This window comes from Poecilia latipinna, unplaced genomic scaffold (genome assembly GCF_001443285.1).
Source record: "Poecilia latipinna isolate Pla-1442-1.1 unplaced genomic scaffold, P_latipinna-1.0 Scaffold2519, whole genome shotgun sequence".
NCBI lineage: Eukaryota > Metazoa > Chordata > Actinopteri > Cyprinodontiformes > Poeciliidae > Poecilia > Poecilia latipinna.
This window is the reverse complement of record NW_015115135.1, coordinates 64,740-85,641: the sequence shown is the minus strand read 5'-3', so window position 1 is coordinate 85,641 and position 20,902 is coordinate 64,740. Positions and strand designations below refer to the sequence as shown.

Genomic DNA, 20,902 nt, shown 5'->3' with positions numbered 1-20,902 from the left:
AATAATTTTGACCCTTCCAGTTTATCCTCCAAATCCGGATGAGTAAAACGAACGCACCCCGCTCCAGGTCGAGCAGATGGGCGGGGCCTCTGAGCAGCGGCGAGATGGGGGATGAAATTAGGTCAGAAGGCTCACCGGAGGCCAAACAACAGAGCATCAGCTGGACCAGATCTGCACAAATGATCAATGCTACAAGTATATATATATATATATATATATATATATATATATATATATATATATAATATTTTTTTTTTCCCTTCCGCACGTATGGTCAGCTGATGCAAATGATTCACTGAAGGACTGAGGCATGCACGGTTCTTGGTTCACTGTAGATTTCCTTTTATTACATAACAGGCTTTATAGAGTTAACAAGCTTTTTTTAAGCAGTATGGACTCATACACACAAAAATCACATTTATAACACACAAATGATATAATAACGCAGATCTGCTTCAAACATTTTATAGTGTAGGCAGAGAAAACCCAAAATTTTGTAAAGTTTAGATGACATTCCCAGTCACTTCTTCATAAATACAATGTTCACAATGGTTATTTGTTCAGAGAACCACCAGGAGGCGCTGGACTAAAGCTGAACAGAGCGATGCGTGAAGATTAACAGTCACATGTTGAGCCATCTGTCTAAGTGGAGGCAGACTGAGAAAAATCCACACATAACACGTTTTCAAACACTTTATACAGCAAGAACAGACATTCAATTGAGACTCGGAGGGGAAGGGAGAAAGGGTAAGAAAGCAGTGGGTTTTTTTTATTTGAGAGTGGCTTAAATTTAATCTACAAATTTAAATGACAGAAACTGGGTAAGAACCACAGGAAAAAAAAAGGTTTTCTCCTGGAGATCTCTATTCCTAGGAAGAACACAAAGACAGAAGAAGAGAGGTTAAACATTCAAAGCACCATGTAAAAAGTAAAAATGATCACAGACTGATGTTTCACCTGCACAAAATCTTTTATGAGAAGAAACTGTAGAGATAGGAGAACCCAACGATCCCAATGATGGCACAGCACAATGTAATCATCATCTTTTTCTGGAGAGTTACAATACACACAAGAAAGTTAAAGAAGAAACAAAATACAAGTGTTTGCATATCTAGGGGAGTTGGTTAGAGGAAATGATGCAGCAAAGGGGAAGAAAGGGCCAGATTACGATGTGTGTATCTGTATGCTATAGAAGATAGGTGGTGCAACTTACCTTCACTTCCGCATATCAAGTCTTTGAAAACTGTACTTTAACACAGCGGTCAAGAGAAAACACTTTCACACATCTTCTCCACAACACAGTCATCAAAACTATTCACATGCAGCTACAGTGGCTTGCAGAAGTATTCACGTCCTGTTAGCGTTTCAAAATTTTATCAACAAGCTTCAGTGCAATTTATTGGGATTTCACGTGGTGAATCAACACAGAGTGGTGCACAAATGCAAACGAAGAGTATACTTTATTTTTTTACAAAACAAAAGTCTTAAGCCCTTAAAAAACTGCAACCAGTTGCCTTCTCGAATAAACCAACAGAGGTCACCTGTGTGTAATATGAAGGCCGACAGCATTGCACAATCCATCATTAAATAAATTATAAGAATAGCACAAGTGCAAACCTTCCACAAAATAGCCACCGAGTTTAACTGACAGTCTAGGAATACTGAAACTTTAAGGCCAAACTTTTGGTCAAAACTGCGTGGTGATTAAGATTGGTGGCATCAACAATTATCAGAAGCTGGTCAAAGTTCATGGAAAGATGGAGGTTATAAAATATAAAGTTAGATGCTGCAAAAGATTTGAAACTGGAGCGGAGCTTCTCCTACCAGCAGGAAATCTACTCTGAACACCGAGCCACAGCTACAAGGGAAGTGGTTTTGATCAGAGCATATCTGTGTCAGACTGGCCTTGTCAAAGCCAAGACCTAAATCCTAAACAAGGTTGATATATTTTGTAAAGAATGAACAAAAATTATAGTCTGTAGATGTGCAAAGCTGGTAGAAACATATCTTCAAATACTTACTGTGTTGATTCTGGGAGGTTGAAAATAAATGCAAATCATAGTTTCCAGGTTTTTTTTTTTTTTTTAAATCATGCACTATTTTGCTTTAGTTTTACAAATATGTTTTACTTTGACTTGAATTCTTATATGAAATCCCAATATATGTCTGACTACTCATTGTATATTTTAGGTTGAGACTCAGAAACAGCAGCACAAACAGTCAGACTTAAGAAAAAAACTAACAAATCTTTAATTCTTTTGAAATATTTGACATAAGAAATGTGCAACAAGCTTTAATTTTCCCCGCTCTTCCTTCGGTGACCTGCATGGCCACAAAAAAATCATGCTGGACGCTGATTTCAAGTATTTCCTGAAAGTGTAAAGACACAGAATCTTGTAAAAAAAAATGCTTTGGCTCCTGTTGACTGACTGAAATGACATCTCGCCTTCATATGCACACAACCACCTTCTTTACTGTAAGTCCTAAAGCCAATGTAATGTTTTGTAAACTGTCAGTCTGGAATATTATCTACAGAGAAAAATAATGGTGACCAATAAACATTCAACTTAACTACCAGCTTATGAAGTTCACCGCATTATACAATATTTTAAATTAAAATAGAAGCTCCATGATGTTACCTTTTCATTTCAATTCATGCATATATAAATAAAAATGATCATCAAAGTGTTTTGTAAATTATCTGGTGACAAAATAATTTTATAAACATGAAGAAAAAATGGCTCTGCACATCATTCTAAGAGGAAAATGAATGGATACACTTCATAAACTGGTAGCTTAGCCGTACGTTTACGGTGGAAACAATCACTTAATACACCTAAAAGGAGTTGTTACTTTCCTCATGATTTAGTTGTCCCTTTTATATGTAAAAACTTGTTAAATCAAAAAAAATATTTACTAGTGTTAATTCTAGTCTCTGCAAACTCTTTGGTAGCACATTAACAGTTTCTATTACACTCTATCTGCCAAGATTAAATTTAAGGCACCATCTCAAGACAATGGATTACTTGTTGCCCTTTTCTTTCAAATGTTGCTGAAATATGTCGTCCTTCATATCTGAAAAAGGAACATTTTCTTACAAGACTGTCAACAGTGCACAAACATGACTTCTATTATTTACAACATAATTACGTAAACCGTAGCTTAATTCAATATTTTTAACAGTGAAAGTGCTGGAACTCTCTTAAAACAACCATAACCTGGAGGAGCAAACATTCAGTAGCTTTTAAAGTAGTAATATGTGTCAAGGCTCATTAAGGCAAGAAGAGTGGATCTGGGGTTTGTATGTGCGTGTGTGTGTTTGCTCCTGCATGGTTTAAAGAAGAGCTTAGGACAAACACACACAGGGGTGCCATTTTGGCATCAAATGTTAAAAACAATGAGTTGTTCGGAGATGGAGGAGTGATGAGGAAACAGTCAGTTATTTTCCCAGTTCCCTTTTTGTTGCTTCCACAGAGGTGTAAGCAGGTACTGAGCCGCATTTCAGTTCTCATTTCCTCATCAGAGCATCCGTAGATTGTCCGGAACTGAAGAAGTCGCAAAAGATCATCTTCCCCTTTTTTTTTTTAAACACCAGCAGCACTGATCCATACACAGGAATTTGCATCAGCTGTTTTTTTGAGCAGATGATGAAACAAAATGGACGATCTGGGTGAAGAAAACACATGACGGCGATGGTAGGGGTCCGGCGGTCCTATCATAGTGTCTGAGTGAGGATGATAATGAGGATGACGACTACAACCACAGCACAGCACACACCGATGAAGATCATCTTCTACAGAAGGGGAGAGACAGAGACACGACGACGGGAGAGTTAGTGACAGAGAGCAGGAGCGTTTAAATCCCCCGCAGATCAAACCAACTCACCACTAACACCAAGTTATTTGACAGAGTCCAGAAATGCCAACACACACACACACACACACACACACACACACACACACACAACAAATGAGCTCCCAGGACAGACGGAAAACACACTCATTCAAGTCTAAAAGAAACCGCTTTGCCAAAGCATGCTTCATTCCCACTTGTTACAGCACTACACTGAAGATTTTCTCCAAAATTACTCACCAACATCTCTTCTTTTAGTCAAACAGTTCCTCATTTTTTCAATCCCACTGCCAGCCCAATTATGAGAGCTAGCAATGCCAGTAAGATCACCACAACAACCACTATAATCACAGTTTTCTGTTGGGAATAACCAAGTACACACATTCTGATCAGATCCAAATCTCAGTTGGAAAATTACTTAAAAACAAACAAAAAAAAAAGCAGACAAATCGCCACGTAGCTGGACGTTGCGAAAAAAAAAAATCTGTACAGTTATTTTCACCTACACGAATGCTTGTGCTGGTAAAAGCAAACAATATCTTCAGCATCAACAGACAAGCACTTTAGTCACATTCAAAAACATCAGCAAGGTTAAAAACGAAAAGGCGGGAAAAAGAGAAAAGATAAACCAAGCAGTGTGTGTGTGAGTGGCAGTGTGTGTTTCAGTGGGTGGGAGGAGGATCGTCTTGGTTCTGGTCATGGGTGGAGGACGGGTCACAGCAGCAGTTTTATCACAGGGATCCACAGAGTTGGTAATAAATCACAGAGGAGGGTCAGGGGTCGTCACAGATCTCACTCATGAAATTAATGTGGCTTCCCAAAAGCACTGAGGTGTTCATTTAGTCAACAGGTAGTTTCTTGTAGTTTAGTGGTACTAACTTAATTTCTTAATCATCTATATTTGCTTTAGTCTGGGAATCATATCAGATTTAACTGGTGTTTGAAAAGTCGATACACTTATTTTTTAAGATGCCTCTACTGATTGAAATGAGTTGTTTTATTAATGAACAGAAATAAATGGCTGACAATTTGGAAAATAGTTTATTTGTGGAAATTGATGTACGATTTTAGCAACTGTAGAAAACTGTTTAATTTAAAAAGAAATAAAGGTTCAACACTAGTAAAACTAAACTACATCAAACTGATTTTTTCAGTCAGAGCTTCTAGGTTTAGTTGTGCTGCTCATTAACGTTGGTATACGACTGAAATAAACAGCATGCTAATCTAATGCAGTTTTATTATAAGAAAAAACTGATAAATAAACTAGACAAAAATATTTTTATGCAGCTGCAGCTCGATTTCAATATGAAGATAACTTGATTAAGGAAAGTTTATGTTTCACATGCAATGGGTGCACTTTTAATTCAATCTCTAGTTTTGCAAATAAACATAAAATACACCTTATAAACTTAAAATATCTTCTTGCTGACAGTAAAGTTTGCTAGATATGAGGGCCAGAAACCGGTTACCATGACGTTTTGATGCAGATTTGAAATATACTATTTTACTTTGATGCTCGTGGAGATCGAATGCTTTTATTTGACGTTTTTTAACAAGTCGACGCCTCTCGTTAATAAGCTCAAATGTTTCGGGTGCTTTTAGGAAGCCGGAGTTGCAGTTCTTGACCACAGCCACTCACACGGCGAGCCTCTTGCTGGAACTTGGCAGCTTTCTTAGTATCTGCAACAGCTCTCTCCACAAAGCCCACCGACTGGTCCATGTTGCTCTCAATCCTGTCAATCATCCCGCCCTGACGGGCACGCAGCCAGAGGCGGCAGCAGACGGAAACGAGTGACGGCAGAGAGGAGGAAGCATGCAGAGAGCTTACACATTATTCTAACGGTTGTGTGTAAGTAGTAATGGCAGTGAGGCGATTAGAAGAGCGATATGCAGGGCATGCAAAGTGGATGAAATGTGCTAAACTGGGCAAAAGTGCCAGAGTGACTGAAATTTAAAAAAAAAAAAAAAAGAAGCAGCAACAGGAAGAGGTCATATTTGTGCGATACATTGCAAAACACTTTTTTACCTTGCGGGCCTTGGTCTGGTACCTTACAGCTTTTTTGGTCTGCTCCTTCGCTTGAATAATGTGATCCACCGACTGGGATACATTCTGCTCTATGTTGTCTACTATTTCCCCCTGAGAAAAACAAAACAAAAACAAAAAAACACAGGAACATGCATTTTAATATCTATCAAGCAAACGTGTGGTCACAAGTTTTGGCATTGACACGTCTGTGTTTTGCAAACTGTGAGGCTTCAGTTTTTTTTTGTTCTTTTTTTTTGTTCTTTTTTTGTGATGAAAGATCAAAATGTTTTTAGAGTTCTGTAAAGCAAGATCATGCTGCATATGCCCAAGTACAGATGTGAAAGACTACAGCTGAAATCGCCAGCAGTCTAATCTCAAACTTGAAACATCTCCTCTTCAAGAGCGAGCTAAAACATGTTGCCACCGATGAAGAGCTTGCTCAAAACTGGCAGCAGGTATGTGTGTGTGCATGCACAAGCACAGAGAGAGGCAAAGAGTTTTTAAACACTGCTGTTGTGAAGAGAACAGCAAAAAAAAAAAACATTTCTGTTAAAGATTGAATTTCTGCAGGAAGCATCAGGATTTAAAAATAACCGACATCATGGCAGATAAAAGCCTGTAAAACTCATTATACTCGTACAAATAACTGCCTCAGTGCGAGGCGGATCGAGCTCATTAACTCCAACGAATTTATTCCTTTTATGAAAACGATTACTTATAACTTGAAAGGTATAATTAATGCGTTGGATGGATCTTTAGTGATGCACTGCAGATTGAAATCAGGTAATTCTTTTTTTTCCAATTCAATTTATAGCAAACAATGAGAGCTTCCAAAAGTAAAATCACCACCTTTTGCAGCAAAAGGTGGTAATTAAACATTTTCTAAGTGCATCATGTCATTGAGACAAGGTTAATTCACAACCTTGTCTTTTATTTAGATGACAAAAAAAGCTCAATGTAATGAAGATCAAATTCTGCATGTGCTGCTTAGAAGAATTAATATGTCAATAAAATACAAGCAAAATAAATATTACTGTTGTATTTATTATGCATTATGCTCTCTGCTACTTTTAGAAAAAAAAAAACATTCTAACTTTGTAAAGTGTGATTACACACCAGTTTCATAAGCTACATTCCTACTCATCTGATTGCCAATCTGCATAGAAAAAAAAAATCAGGAAGTAATACTGAGGTGGATGGATCTGAATGTGGTAGTGATGGCATCTAAAGAGTCTTTCATTTTCACTGTTACCACATGCATGCCAAATGAATGATGTTACGCAATCAACCGTCCTCCGTCGCTACATGTTGGCTCAGGAGGGACGGTTTGCTGCAAAGCAAGTGACTCAATGCAGGTTACTGGTTTCCTTAAATGGCTTTTTCTAAAGGAAACACATCAAATTAAGGGGACTGCATAGTACTATTTGAAATTTAATTGAAACTGAAGTAATTCAAAGTATTTATTGGGGATTTTAAGTTCATATCCCTTTAGAAGCAAGTGGTAATGTCGGCTATTTATTTATTTGAGAGCAAAATCTTTTCAAATTCCAAAAGTGAACATAAATAAAAGGGGAAAAAACATAAGCAACACAAAGAGTGCTTACCTCAAACAAGCATTTCCCTCAGAAAGCATGGCGGTGTAAGCAGCACAAAACAGTTGGTCATACTCTAGTAGTTTAATTATGATAGTTGCTAAATGTCTTAAAACCTTGTCTGTGATGAAATAGGTGTGAATGATGCTTGGTTCATATCTTACTACATTTATTAAGGTTCCATAGAGGGAATGAGATGAAGGCGGTGGTGGCGGAGGACAGGTGTAAGAAAAGCATGGAGCTGGAAAAAAGACAGACAGACGGATGCAGAACGACAGTCATAGAACAGCAGAGGAAGAAAGAGAAAAACACAGAGACAGACATGACTGATTCCTAAGACACGGTAAAGATGAGCTGAAAGAACGGATGGATGGATTTGAATGAAACGACAAGAAGGTGATATCCAGAGGAGAGTACCTGGCTCTCCACCAGCATGGCGATGTCTACAAACATGTCGTGCAGCTCTTTGATGCTACTTTCCAGACGGACGATGTCTTTATGCCTGGATTCAATCTCACTCAGAGCCTGTTTTGAGATCCCAGAGTCCACAATCTGCAAAGACGAGCAGTTCACTGTTACCACGCAGGCTCAAAACAGACAGCAAATAAAACATCAACATCTAGTCATCAAGTGTGAATCCAAGTTTTTTTTTTTTCTTGAATGTCAATATCAAAATAAATTTCCAAATGTTTTAAATTGATAAGCATAACAGTTCTTGTGTTGCTTTTTAAGATCCTAAAAAGTTCCTGTAATTTCCCAGTTATTGTTGTTATTGCAATTGTTTGACAGTTTCATATGAATTACTGAGAACCTCAGGTGTGCATTTACATTATAGGAATAAGATATAGTAATAATTTAGGTGTGGTTTGTCCCAGTCTTTGCACATCAGGGAAGCCTAAACTGAACTCTGTGTCCTTGAACAAGAAATTCCTCCTCAGTCGAGCCGAAAACAAGCTCCTCTTTATCAAAAAGCTTGAACAGAAGCTGAAGTGCAACATGTTCTCATTTTATCAGTGACACATGCAGTCGAAGCTGCGTGATTCGGTGTTCCCGGTCACTCCGTTTCCTTCTAGAAGCCTCCCTAGAAACCGCTGTTTCATCTGTTTGCTGAGACGGCATAAACCAGCATGACTCCTTTTCTCGAATCTTTACGATGTGGTTATTAAATATGTAAAACATCATCCAGCTCGGCATTATGATCTCTTAAATAAACATATTTTGAGTAGAAAATATTTTCTAGAATCTGAACAAGAAAGACAAAGTTCCTTTTATCCAAACATCAGAAACCTAAAAATTAGCAAATAATTGGCTTCTTTTTTTTTTTTTAAACTGCAAAACCAATTTTATTTGCAGTTTAATCACATGACAATAGAAAGGTGTTAAAACAGTGGCCATAATTGCTCATTTACACACAAGACACACTCACCCCAGCAGTGAAAACGGCAGCATTTCCACTTTCCAACATCTCCTCCAGCTCTTCGTCCGTCTTCGCTTGTCCAGCTGGACAGAGCAAAGTGAAAAACACAGATTATTATGGGATTATTCTACACTTTTTTTTCTGCACATCTAGGTGTAACTTACTTATCTCAAGTTGTCTCTGGATACGTCCTTTACTCCTCTCCCGGAAGTCCACCTGCGCTTCATTATACTTTGTCATGACCTCAACAAACTTCCTGGACAGCACTGCATGCTGGGAGGACAGAATAGATGCAAATTATGATCACAAACCTTTCTCAACATCCTGGAAACAGCTGCACATTGTTTACTTTTCAGGGGGTGGGAGTCTACCTTTATATGCTGGAATATTTGACTAAACTAAACCCTATGAAACAATTTAATTTGAATTTAAAAAGCCCTATTTAAAAGCTTTATAAGTAACTATTTTAAGTCTGAAAATTCTTCATCCTGTGCACAATTTACCTGCGATTTACGTATCCGCATATCAGCCGACACCCTCTCCTGCTGCTGCTCCGACTCCAGATTTCTCTCAATGGCTGGAAAAAAAAGCAACGTTCAAATTCACGTCATAAACACGTCATCCAACATTTTGGATAAAAATCAGGAAAGGTTTGACTCATTGTGACGAGAGAAAGTGCGATTGTCACTGCCAGACTTACTCTTGAGTTTGTTTCTTGCATTGTTGGCCATCTTCTTTATGTCATTGGTGATTGATTCCAAGTCATCCTGCGTTTCTGAAGGGAAGAAAAAATTAGTCTTAAACCAGGGCTGTTCAGATAGAAATGAAGTTTTTTTTTTTAAAGATTATGTATGCAGAGAAAATGAAAATGCTTGATATTTTCTGAAATATTCCATATTCTGTCACCTTCTGCTCAGATTGTAACAGAGTTCAATTCAGAACAAAAACCACAAATCGGAAAAAAACTACAGTAACCTTATTTTTGTGAACCAGGTTCAAACAGCTTGTATAAAAAAACAAACAAACAAAAAAAAAACAGGGCAGACAAATACAGTAAATCAGTGAAAGGTGAGATGTCTCACTCTGATCCGACGTGGGAGCCGACAGGATGACCGAGTAAAGCTTTCTGACTTCAGCCACGTTCTCGTCAATTTTATCAATACTGTTCCTGATGTCTTCAATCTGCAAACAGACGAGTCACAATTAACAAAATTTTAAAAAATATGTAAGAGAGGTTAGGTCCCTGCACGACAACAACCGAGAGCGTAAAACCTGACCTGAGAGAAGAACTCGTCCATGAAGGCTGCGTTGTCCACAGCGATCTCCACCTCCTCATCATCTTGATCACAAGTCTAACATTTGAAAACAAATAAAGCTGTTTATAATCGTTGAGCCTTTTAGCTTAAAAACAACTAAAATGTCTTTTTGTGATTTAAGATACCATTTTAAATTGGGAAAAAAAAAACTGGAAGTTAATAGATTAAAACCATAAACCTGAAATTTTAACTGATGGTTTATTTTGGAAATGATTGAACAACATTCATGGCTGCCAAGAATAAGACGAAGAAAAAAAAAAAAAAACATACTGTCAGATTAGAGTACTGGATAGTTAAAATAATAATTTACTACTCAACAAATCACAAGTAGATTTTTTTTGTTCAAATTACTGAGAAATCAAATTTAAAAAACAAAACAGACAAAAACAAAGATATATCTAGCTCTTAAATTGTCACTATATAATTAATAACTTTTTTTTTTTTACTTGTGGCATTATCAAAATAATACCGGAAAACAAAAAATGTCTGAATAACTATATTTATACCCATTTTAATGTTAGAGTAATAGTAAATACATATCCAAATATTTAAATGTGAAATCCATCATATATAAATACAATTATTTCTGAATGTAAGTATTAAATGATTCCTGTTCCAAAACTCGCAAAATAAAATAATCAGCGAGACTCTTTAAACCAACGCTAACATCTGATTGGTTAATCTACACAGCAAGTCAACGTCTGATTAGTTATATTGACAAGAACACTCAATACACATTGTCCAGTAACTTTGATGGGCAAGATAATGGATAAAGATAAAGTGCTGCAGCATGCAAGAATAAAAACAAAGTAGAAATAGTTTGGCTTTTCATAAATACACTTATGACACATTTAACCAATGTTATATACAAATAACTTCACTTTGCATCAGTTTACTGATTTGTTTTAGCTTGTCAGACAAGTTTATAGACACAGTAAATGAGACTATTAAACTAATAGCCAGCTGATTAACAACATTATTCTTTATATTTGCCTATGTTGTACCATTTAGTTGTGAAAACACTGTACTAAATGGAAGGAGATGGTAAAAAGTAGATTTTCTGTTTACTGAGCTGTCAGTGTTGGCTGCACTGCAGCATCCAGTGTAGTTATTCTTCATGTCACGAATCAAAACTAGACGTGCAACGAAGAGGTCAGTGTCGGATGCTTCTTAAGTCCAGTCTCCTTCTAGGTCAAAACATACCACTTTCAAACTTTACTGTTAACCTTTAATTCAACAATTACATACAACAAAAGCTTATAGAGCTAAATTGGGGCCAAAAATCTGTTTAAGAAAAAAAAACACTTAAAGCTGAAAAATGATTTGAAACTGAAAAGTAATTTTGAGACTGAAACTGGAAAGAGATTTGAAACAACAACAACAATAAAAGGTCAAAACATCTTTCCAAATTTGAGGGATTTTTTTTTTCAGTTTAAAAAAAAAAAAAAAAAAAAAAAAACTTACTGACGGCTCATTCCACATGACATGGACAAAATATTCCCAGCTGTTGCGTTAAGAACCAATGGGAGTTGGAAATGTATTTTCCCCCTCCATTTCAAATCTTTTTCCAGTTTCAAAAACTGTTTTCCAGTTTCAAATCTTTTTTTTTAATTCAGTTTTAGGCTGTAAAAAATTCCAACAATGCGTGGCAGGGAGAGTCTTTAAACCACATGGACATGATCAGGTTGAAGATGTTCCAGGAATTAACCAACATGGTTGATCAACTTCCTCTGAACTGCTGTTTAGAAGTCAAATTAACCTCCATGTGCGACACCTACTTCCAGGTAAACCAGATACTTACAAACGCAGTATAAAAATAACCTTTCTTCCAACACTGTTTGGTAATAATTCAGTTCAAACTTTCCATAAGTTAGGATTTCAAAGTTTTTTTTTTTTACAATCCAAATGCCAGAATTTGCCACAATCATCTGGTCAAACAAAAATCCTATTATCGAAATGTCCAGCGATCGCACCATTCAGGAACGACCCGGATCCGTCTCCCAGAGATGAACATGTTTTGGTGTGAAATTTGCATATCTCCCCAAACACAAAAGTGTGTCATGATAAAATGTGAAATGAATCCAGTGAAATTCAGGGAGAGGAGGCCCAAAAATGGGAGACCCAAGTCAGTTTAAAAGACAGATCTACCAAATACAAAAGGTAATTTACAGTATGTAAACACCTGACTTTAAATGCATAAATGTAGCTTGCAAAAGTTAGAGTCCTTTACCAGACTGGAGAAGGTTATTTGTCATTTTCTAAGCTGTAAAATATATATATATTTGGTTCAATTGTGTGTGTCAAGTTCCAGAGTATTTAATGGGAAACAATACGTCTCTGTAAAGAACGTTTTCTTGGTTATACATATAACTTTTACCGGTTATATATTGCTTTATTTTGTTATGCGTGTGTGTGCGTGCGTTTGTGTGAGTGGGGTAGGAGAACATAAAGTTAATGTTCTGATATCTACCAAGAAAATGTTAATAAAACTAAATAAAAAAAACCAAACATCTGTATTTAACTTAAACATTTGCCATACGTGCATTTACAAGTTCAATCATGTACATTTCATTTATTTAAATAAGTTGAATACATTTTCGCCATGACAAATGTGAGCCAATGTTTTACTCAGAGACACTCCATGGCATAATTCAGATCTGGTGGAAAATCTGGAGCACAAAGGAAGGTTTTAGTCCCTCATCTCCCAGCTAAAGACCACAGCATACCAATAAAACCACTTCCTTGTTTGGCAGCATGACACATCAAGCTGGGATACTGCTCACCCTATCCAGACCACACCCAATACATTTATTAGACAGCTTTACTTCTAAGTATATAAATAACAAATAACGTCACTGGGATAAGATGGCAAACACAGTGAGGTGCAGTCGGATGTTTGCATGACTGCAGGAACTCCACCTGTTTCCAGCCGGCGTTAAAAACCAAAATTAAAGAGTAAACGTTTGACAGCGTCGAGTTAAAGGAAAGAAATTCTACCAGTTAATTTGTTTATTCCTTTTTAATCACTTCGACTTTTTCATTCAAACAGCGTTTTAATGACACCCACGCGATGCAATTGGCTGGTGATCTTTATGCGAGTCAGGTTGTGTGAGTAATGTGTAACCAGGTCCAAACTCTTCAGGTGTGACAGTCAGGTGTGTGTGTGTGGGGCCAGGTCAAAGTCAAAGTGCGGAAAAAGTCGGGCGTCACAGCTGTTGGTTTCCCTGCAATCATATCATCCAAACAAACTGAGTGAACACATGCCATTTGAAGTGTTTACATTTTTCCAAGTTAACGCCATAAACCTGAATTAATTGTATTTCCGGAACACAAAGTAGATTAAGTTGAGAGAAAATGGCATGATTTACAAAATTCTCTATTAAAAGCGAAAATCTGAAGCGTTTGCATGCATTTATATTTATGCATTATTTTTGCCAATAGCCCTATATAAAATCTAGTGCCACAATGAACAATCATCTTCCTCACAAATCTGACTTAAGGATGGCAAAAAAACACCCATAAGGAGTCTCATGTGACTGTGCCAACTATCAATTCTTGCCACACTTTTCAGATTTGACTTGTAAAAACTTCTTCCACTTTACAATTATGCAACATTTTACGTTGGTCTATGAAATAAAATGCCCATAAAATACAGTGAAACTAAAAATGGAGTATGAAAACCTTTGCAGGGAAGCATTTAGACAGAGAGTTAAGCACAGAACAAAAGTTGTCATGTTTTACTCACAGAATAACATTTACCTGCAATTTAAGTATTTATACTTACATCTCCCCTAATTTGATTATGACTTGGACTAATTTTCGAACTGGAGTGCAGCTTTTTCCTCCCACCGGTTCAAAAACCTGCCCTCTTTTTTCCCCAGCACTTCATCCAAAGTTTCACTTTAACCTACGCAAGCCTTCAAAATTTGAATTGCAAATGTTTTTCTGGACTATTTGTTTCACTCCGTCATAACTGACTATTAGTTGTGAAGAGAATTCCCTGAACATGTATTGATATAGTTCTTATTCTTGGTGACTCAGGTCATGTGATTTTCCATCAAAAGCGAAGTTTGGCCTCACACATTACAGCCTCTCTGACACACAGTGCTTCTGCAGCGACGAGATAACAAGGGCTCACTTCCTTCCACAGGCCCGTTCAGCAGAAACGGGAGGAAAAGAAGGTCGATCTGTGCAACACGCCCTGCAGCGGTGGGGCACACAGACGCAGCTGGACGCTTTCTGTGCAGGATCACCTCAGAAACCGGCAGGAACAATCAGAGGAAGAGGAGTTATCCGGGTCAGACGGAGACTTTCTGTCGCAGGCTCGCATAATGAATTAGCTTCTGCAGTCAGAACAGACACTGAACCACCTTGAACACTCATAAACTAAGATCAATTTTAGATCAGATAATGTCAAATGATGGTTTCTTTTCTGAACATATTAAAGTGCTTGAAACCTCTTTTTTTTTCTTTTATAAAAGATAAACATAAAAACCACACTGACAGAAGACCTGTGAGCTGAAATACAGATACAGCGAGTCACGCTGGAGCAAATGAGATTTTGATCTAAACCAAGAAACAATAATCTCCTACTGAACATCGCATAATCATGAGAGTGAAGTGGACATAAAGCTTAAAAAAGGGGCACAAAACACAAACGCACATGGATGTGGGAAGGTTGGTTTGTTCCTTTAATGCAAAACATCATTACGCTCACAAAGTGTCCATATGTCATGTTGCATAATTCCCTCTCAACAACAAGGCGATGCCTGAAAAGGTTTGCTTAAAGGTTTTACATTTAAGCAAACACAGTGATCCTTAGCCTCAGAAATCAGTGGCTCTCTTAAAGGGGAAGCTGACTAAGCTCCATCATTCACATTTTTTCTCCTGGGCTGCGGCGCTACCCGTCCATCACCACAGTTTTACCGTAAAAGTGAAGGAGGGTTAGCTGCTTAATTATCTTAAAAAGAAAACAAAAATGAGTCAAATGCTTCCACCTGTAAACCTGGAGAAGATTATCAATTAAAAGCTGCCAATCCCACAGTTGAAGAAAGATTTATTTTTAATGGACAAAGTTTGTTTTTGTCAAAGAAAGTCTGGATTAATCGGGTCTTTATAGCTTTAAACTTCTCTTTTTAAGCTACTGCTTCAATGTTTAATTAATAGGGAAAAAGGTCCATCCTGCTTTGATGCATTTTAATATCTGGAGCAGAAAACAGAAAAATAAATGTTGCAAATTAATGAAAAAGGCTAATTTTAGGGTCTTGCTACAATTTGAAAAGTTTAATAAAGCAATTTATAACGTTTCTGTAAAAAAAACCAACTTTGATATTTAAGTAACTCTGCAGAATTAATGCGGTTAATCCCATCCCATGTCAGTTTCAGGTGTTCTTAATAGAGATGAACCAATCAGGCCTTTACTGGTCCAAACATCTCTGGTTTTCTTTTAGCTCACACCTGATAATTAAATATCAAAACAATAAGATATACCAAAGAGAAAACTGAAGGGCAGATTGTTTGAGTAGTTTTGAATCCAGCAGAATAGGAATTACAAAATCACACATATGTATCCATTAAATATAAACGTGCAAAGCAACAGCTGTTTATCTGAGCGAAACGAGATATTTATCAGATTCTGATCTCTAATCAATTGATCAGTTTGTCTCTAATTCTGAAGTCGTCCCAAGAGGACCAAGCAGCCAACAGAGTCAATTTGTTCTTAGCTGCTGTTTTCATTTATTGTACTTTTACTAGAACTGCACAATCAAGTCAAAGCAGCCACCAAGATATCAACAATGTGCAATACTGTAATCGCAAAAGGCTGTTTGGCAGGAAGTTATTTATAAAGTTCCACACACACATATATATATATATATATATATATATATATGCCAGTTTTGCAGGCCAATAATGTTTTTAGCCAGTTGTGCAGACATTTTTTGATTAGAAAGGTCTATTTTTGGAGACTGAGATGCTAAAGCTAAAAAAAGAGTAGAGGAGGTATTGTGATAAAGAAAGGCCTGAGTCAGGACCATAAAGGCATCCAGCCATAATAATACAGCTGACAGTTACAGCTCAGTGGAAATTAACTTGTTCCTCAACGGAAAAAATCAAGGCAAAGTTCCTAATTTATGGACAGAGAACAAATTATCTTATATGCACTTTTACTGGTGCAATAAACTAAAGCCTGCCTTCTGTTGAAGAACTTGTAGTGATTCCTCAGAATGGTGCATTAAAAGCTCTGCGATTCTTTGAAAACAACAACAAAGCGAAGCAGAACAGACGGCCATCAGTGAAACATTTACATTCAATTCAGGGCTAAAGTTCTTCTTTAAAACGATTCTCACCAACGACTCGGTCATTAACACTTTGCTGCGCTGCGCTTCACATCTCAGATGTGGGAATAACATTTCGGCTTAGCGCTTTCCAGTTACAAGTCAGAAAAACAGTGGGACTTAATTGTTGATTCAACTGGTTCTAGCAATACAAGCCAATAGCAATAACGCACTTCTAAAGTATCTCATCGATTTGTTTGTTGATTAAATACTTCAGAACTGCATTACACCTCATCTCAGTTCAGCCAAACTCAAAAACTGCCTTTTAGCTTAAAAAGGTAAACGTCTTTGACTGACCTGAATGCGTGCAAACACCTTCAATTTAGTCAGGTGAAAAAGAGCAGGGCGGTCTTAGACTACTTTCTAAAGGTTTTCCCATTGTCACAATCACACCTTTTCACCTACAACTCATTGGGTTCATGTGCTACTGAAGATCAGAAATGAACTCATACTCTCAGCTTAAACACAGCGGAGGCTTAACTACATCTAAAACACTAAAGATCGCTGCAGTTTTAAAGAAGGCAACATGTTGGAACCAGTTTGTAATCCTGAGAAACGGCCAGCACCTTATTCAGAGGGTTTTTATCATGTTGAATGTTTAGCATGCAGCAAACATGAAATCTTATTTCTGTGCAAGCAGAGCTGAAAATTGAAGAGGATTTGGATTTCCGGGTCATTTATCTGAAAATATTTTCTTCTCAGGAACTAAACCATGCTACATCTTCAACCAAAACAAAACTTTTACAAAACTTTCATTTCAAATTTTGGTAGAATCTGATTCATGCTTGTACATTTCATTCCAATGATTTGTAGTTGTGTGCATCACCCTTGTCATTTATAGTAGTTTAGGATTAAACAGGATGATATTCACTTAGTTCTGTTTTGCTTAATTAGATTGCGCCATAATATTAGTTTATGGCTGATATATCTGCTGCAAGCCCGATTCCTTCACTTCTTCACTGAACTATGACGTATAAGAAGGTGTCGGTTAGACAACGGCTAGCAATCTGACAAGGGAACATAAAGAATTTATAATAGAGGAAACGATGTCGGTGCTACTACAATTCATCCATTCATTAGGATTCAAGAGGGGAACCAAAACCAGCAGCCAGCTGAGTTAGAGTGTTGAATTACTGCGCACGCAAAGCTGAAAAAATATTTAGCTTTTACAGAAAACTAAGCAACAAAAAGCTGTTTTGGTTTTCATATCCACCTTTTGTTATAGCACACAAAGGGAAACATCCAAGTCAATTATTTGAGGTTAAAACCACACAAGAAGCCAGGATAAGTCCAACTAAGCACCGTAAAAGCTGCCATAACTCAAAGCAAATTATGTTCCACAGTTTCTTCTCGTCCCAAACGTCTTCAAGTTTCCTGAAAGTCAAGTGATTGTTAGCAGTAGCTTGGGCAAACATTTACATGAAAGTAAGGCTACAGAATGACACATATGCAGTCTAGATTACATCCAGCAGGTTAAACATTAGGAAGGAAACTCAAGGAGGAAAGCCAAGGTGGAGCCGAGTCCGGATAAGAGGAAAAGATAAATGGAAAGGTGGTAAATATGAGAACAACGTCGAGTCTGTGTAGGTTATGTAGCTTCACCGAAGCATGAAGCACACTTTCCGTCAACTTCCCTACACACGAATGGCCTACTTAGGCTACTATCTGTATTTCCTTTCACCAATATGAGGACAGCTGTGTGTCAGAGGCAAGCACTCTGGAGCGCAGCGGTCTTTAAAACAGCGCAAATATTTAGCCAAATGTTTTAAGAAGCCATGGCAACACACTTCATATTGGGTTACAACAACAGGATCAAGGCCTCAGCTCCACGAGCACCAAGAGCGGGAAAAACACTCAACATTGTTCACATCGTTCACCTTCAGAGTAACTTCTTCTCTTCTCAAGGCAGATAACGGACTTTTAGAGTATCTTGTAAAAGTATCTAAAACTTAGCCATTCATTTTCAAGAATGTGTTTTCAAAGGTTACATTTTTTTTTTTTTTTTTTTACCATGGAGGCAGTTTTATTGCTGATTCATTTGCATAGCAAGCAGGTAGCTCCGCCTGGATGGGTAGGAGATTCTCGCTAGATGATAAACTTGAGTAAAAACACCAGAAGTTTGTGGTTTTTACATGCTTAAAACAAATGCAAAACATCCAACTGCTGTTGTTTCAAAGAAAAAGCAACATTTATTCCTACAGCTGCCAGAAATCAAACTCAGATTACTGGAGTTTTAATTATATCACAGTTAGCATCAGAGCAAAAAAATAAAAAAAATAAAAAAATACACATTGTTGTCATTCTGTTACTTATCACAACAATAAAATACTGTTGTAAGCAGGTCAATACGTTGGTGCATTTGTTCCAGCAGTAAGCCTGAAGTTGATTTTTAAGCAGATTTTCAGCATTTATTTTGCAAGCTGTATCTTAAACATCAATAATGAGGGAGCTGTGGAGTTTACACACCAATGTGGTCTGTGTTTGTATTGGTCAAAAAGTGTCCTTAACAGTTGAATTAGTCAAATCTTGTGATTGAAAAAAGAAAAAAAAAAAAAGAACGTGTGCCTTCTTTCAGCCGTCCATGTGCAGAAACAGGCAGGAGAGGGGTCGCACTGGCTTAAGCCACACGACATGAGAAGAAAACTTTGGTGACCAACGTTTGGTCACTCCAGCTATATGTCTGGTATCTTATGAAAAGGACTTCGAACAACTCTCTAATACATTTGACCTCCTACAAATCCAGTTCTTACCATGTCTATCTAAAAACTGATTGATTGGTTTTTAAAATAAACTTAAAGAATGTCAATATTTCCAAAGGTTTTAAGTGAAACTTTTCTAATTAGCTGATAACACCTAAAAGATGAGTATAATCAGGTAAATAAGAGTAAGATTGTCAATTACGTATTGATTTAGAGCAGGAAAGCTTAGGAGAACAAGACATTAAGATTATTGTTGAAAACTGTGATGTTGACATTAATTGCGATTAACCTACAATTTCAACTCAACTTTCTTATTATCCTCAAGATGTACCCAGAAGTATCCCTTTGCATTAGCATCTATGCCACCAACATCTATATCAGCAGTAGGAATAAAAAAGTTAAGTTCTTCCAACTGGCCAATAATATTAGTGATAAAGAATTAGAACAGTATGTATGGTCCTGATAGCTTAAAGATTGCATCCAGGCAGTCACTGGCACACTGAAACTGAATAGAATTGTGTTAAAGCGTTAACTATTATTAAATAGATAGATTTTCCCCTAGCCAGCTCCAATTTGAAGATAATTTCCATAACTCCATTCATTAAACCTGTCAAAACCAAGAACTCACAATATGTCTGCTCTTTAAACGTCGTAACAAACCTTAGTGTACGTTTTGAGTTAATCCAATAAAGTTCAAAGTTCTGAGGCTTAAAGGGAATTCAAAAATGTCAGAAATAAGAACAAACAGAAATGGGGGGGGGGGAATCAGAATTTAAGAAATCGGTATTGGGACGAAAAAAAAAGTCTGATCAGTGCAATAACTGAAAAAACACACTTTGAAGTTTAGTACTAAGGTAAAAAGAAACTAAAACAACACAATCGATCACCAACCAATCTTAAATTTCAAGTTGAACACATTTGACACAATGACTTAAATGATCCTTCTCCTTTACCCAACACAGAATATTAAATTCACATATAAGCTACAATTTTACTACCATCTATCATGAGTCATGTCATCTCGTGGCCGGATACATCATAAAATGTGTTTCCTTTCACTCAGAAGGTTTGTTCCCGTGTTAAATTAAGTGTCTCCTAACGACTTAAACATTCTCCCAATAAAAATGTAGTTTTACACAATGAAAGAGGTGGACAAAAACACATTTCCTAAACATTACTCACCGCTTTCAGCTGTTCCAATCGGTCCTTCATTATTAGTTGTGTAATATAACAGTTCAAATCCAAAAAGACAACACCAGTATTGCACCAAATTGGTTGGAAAACTATTCCCAGCGCCTGGATTCCTCAGCCAGCTGCAGAGCTAGCTGTGCAGCAGAAACCCAACAACCTGTGAAAGGAAATTTAAAACTCCCCAAAACTCCTGCAGGTATCTGAGGAGCGGAGTTTTTTTCTGAAAATTAGAGTCTTCCCGTCGCTTTTCCATACAATATGGCTGCTGGGTTTAAAGGCTGGGGTTTTTCTTGCTAAATCTCTTCTTCCAGGGGATTAAAACAACAGTTGTGTGGAGCCGTATAATCTGCCTCTGCGCTGCCCACAACTAATCATTCTAAAACGCACTTTTCAAGCTCACGCATGCGCAAACAAGTCCTTCTTCACTTGGATAAAGCCACGCCCTGAGCCACCTGCACTGCTGATGCATTTAGG

General features: G+C 37.2%; 1 protein-coding gene and 1 long non-coding RNA gene across 8 annotated transcripts; one reads left to right on the top strand and one right to left on the bottom strand.

Moving 5' to 3' along the window:
- Window positions 1–763: 763 nt before the first annotated feature.
- Window positions 764–20,839, bottom strand: stx3b (syntaxin 3b). Of its 7 annotated transcripts, XM_015020021.1 has the most exons (12): window positions 20,420–20,839; window positions 10,165–10,239; window positions 9,970–10,069; window positions 9,588–9,662; window positions 9,391–9,464; window positions 9,052–9,160; window positions 8,897–8,970; window positions 7,888–8,022; window positions 5,879–5,989; window positions 5,492–5,602; window positions 958–1,049; window positions 764–869 (listed from the first exon to the last, which is right to left on the bottom strand). In XM_015020021.1, the coding sequence occupies exons 1-11, from the start codon at window positions 20,447–20,449 to the stop codon at window positions 972–974; spliced, it is 972 nt and encodes a 323-aa protein (XP_014875507.1). In that variant the 5' UTR covers window positions 20,450–20,839; the 3' UTR covers window positions 764–869; window positions 958–971. The 7 variants fall into 7 exon arrangements, 5 of the variants coding, with proteins under 5 accessions (XP_014875507.1, XP_014875505.1, XP_014875506.1 ...); XM_015020019.1 differs by lacking the exon at window positions 5,879–5,989; XM_015020017.1 differs by lacking the exons at window positions 764–869; window positions 958–1,049; window positions 5,492–5,602 and adding exons at window positions 2,227–3,793; window positions 4,093–4,209 and having other exon boundaries at window positions 20,420–20,837.
- Window positions 5,509–8,991, top strand: LOC106938147 (uncharacterized). The gene is made up of 3 exons (XR_001422543.1): window positions 5,509–5,755; window positions 7,057–7,059; window positions 8,979–8,991. It is a non-coding gene; the product is annotated as an uncharacterized LOC106938147 (long non-coding RNA).
- Window positions 20,840–20,902: the final 63 nt, after the last annotated feature.

Bases quoted from the DNA above. Each gene is read 5' to 3' on its own strand.
- stx3b (XM_015020021.1), bottom strand. From the start codon at position 20,449: ATGAAGGACCGATTGGAACAGCTGAAAGCG. The intron at 8,971-9,051 runs GTAAGTTACACC...TGCTCTGTCCAG, and splicing joins CCAGAGACAACTTGAGATAA to CTGGACAAGCGAAGACGGAC. The intron at 1,050-5,491 runs GTGAGTGGCTGT...GTAACTCTCCAG, and splicing joins TCCAGCAAGAGGCTCGCCGT to AAAAAGATGATGATTACATT.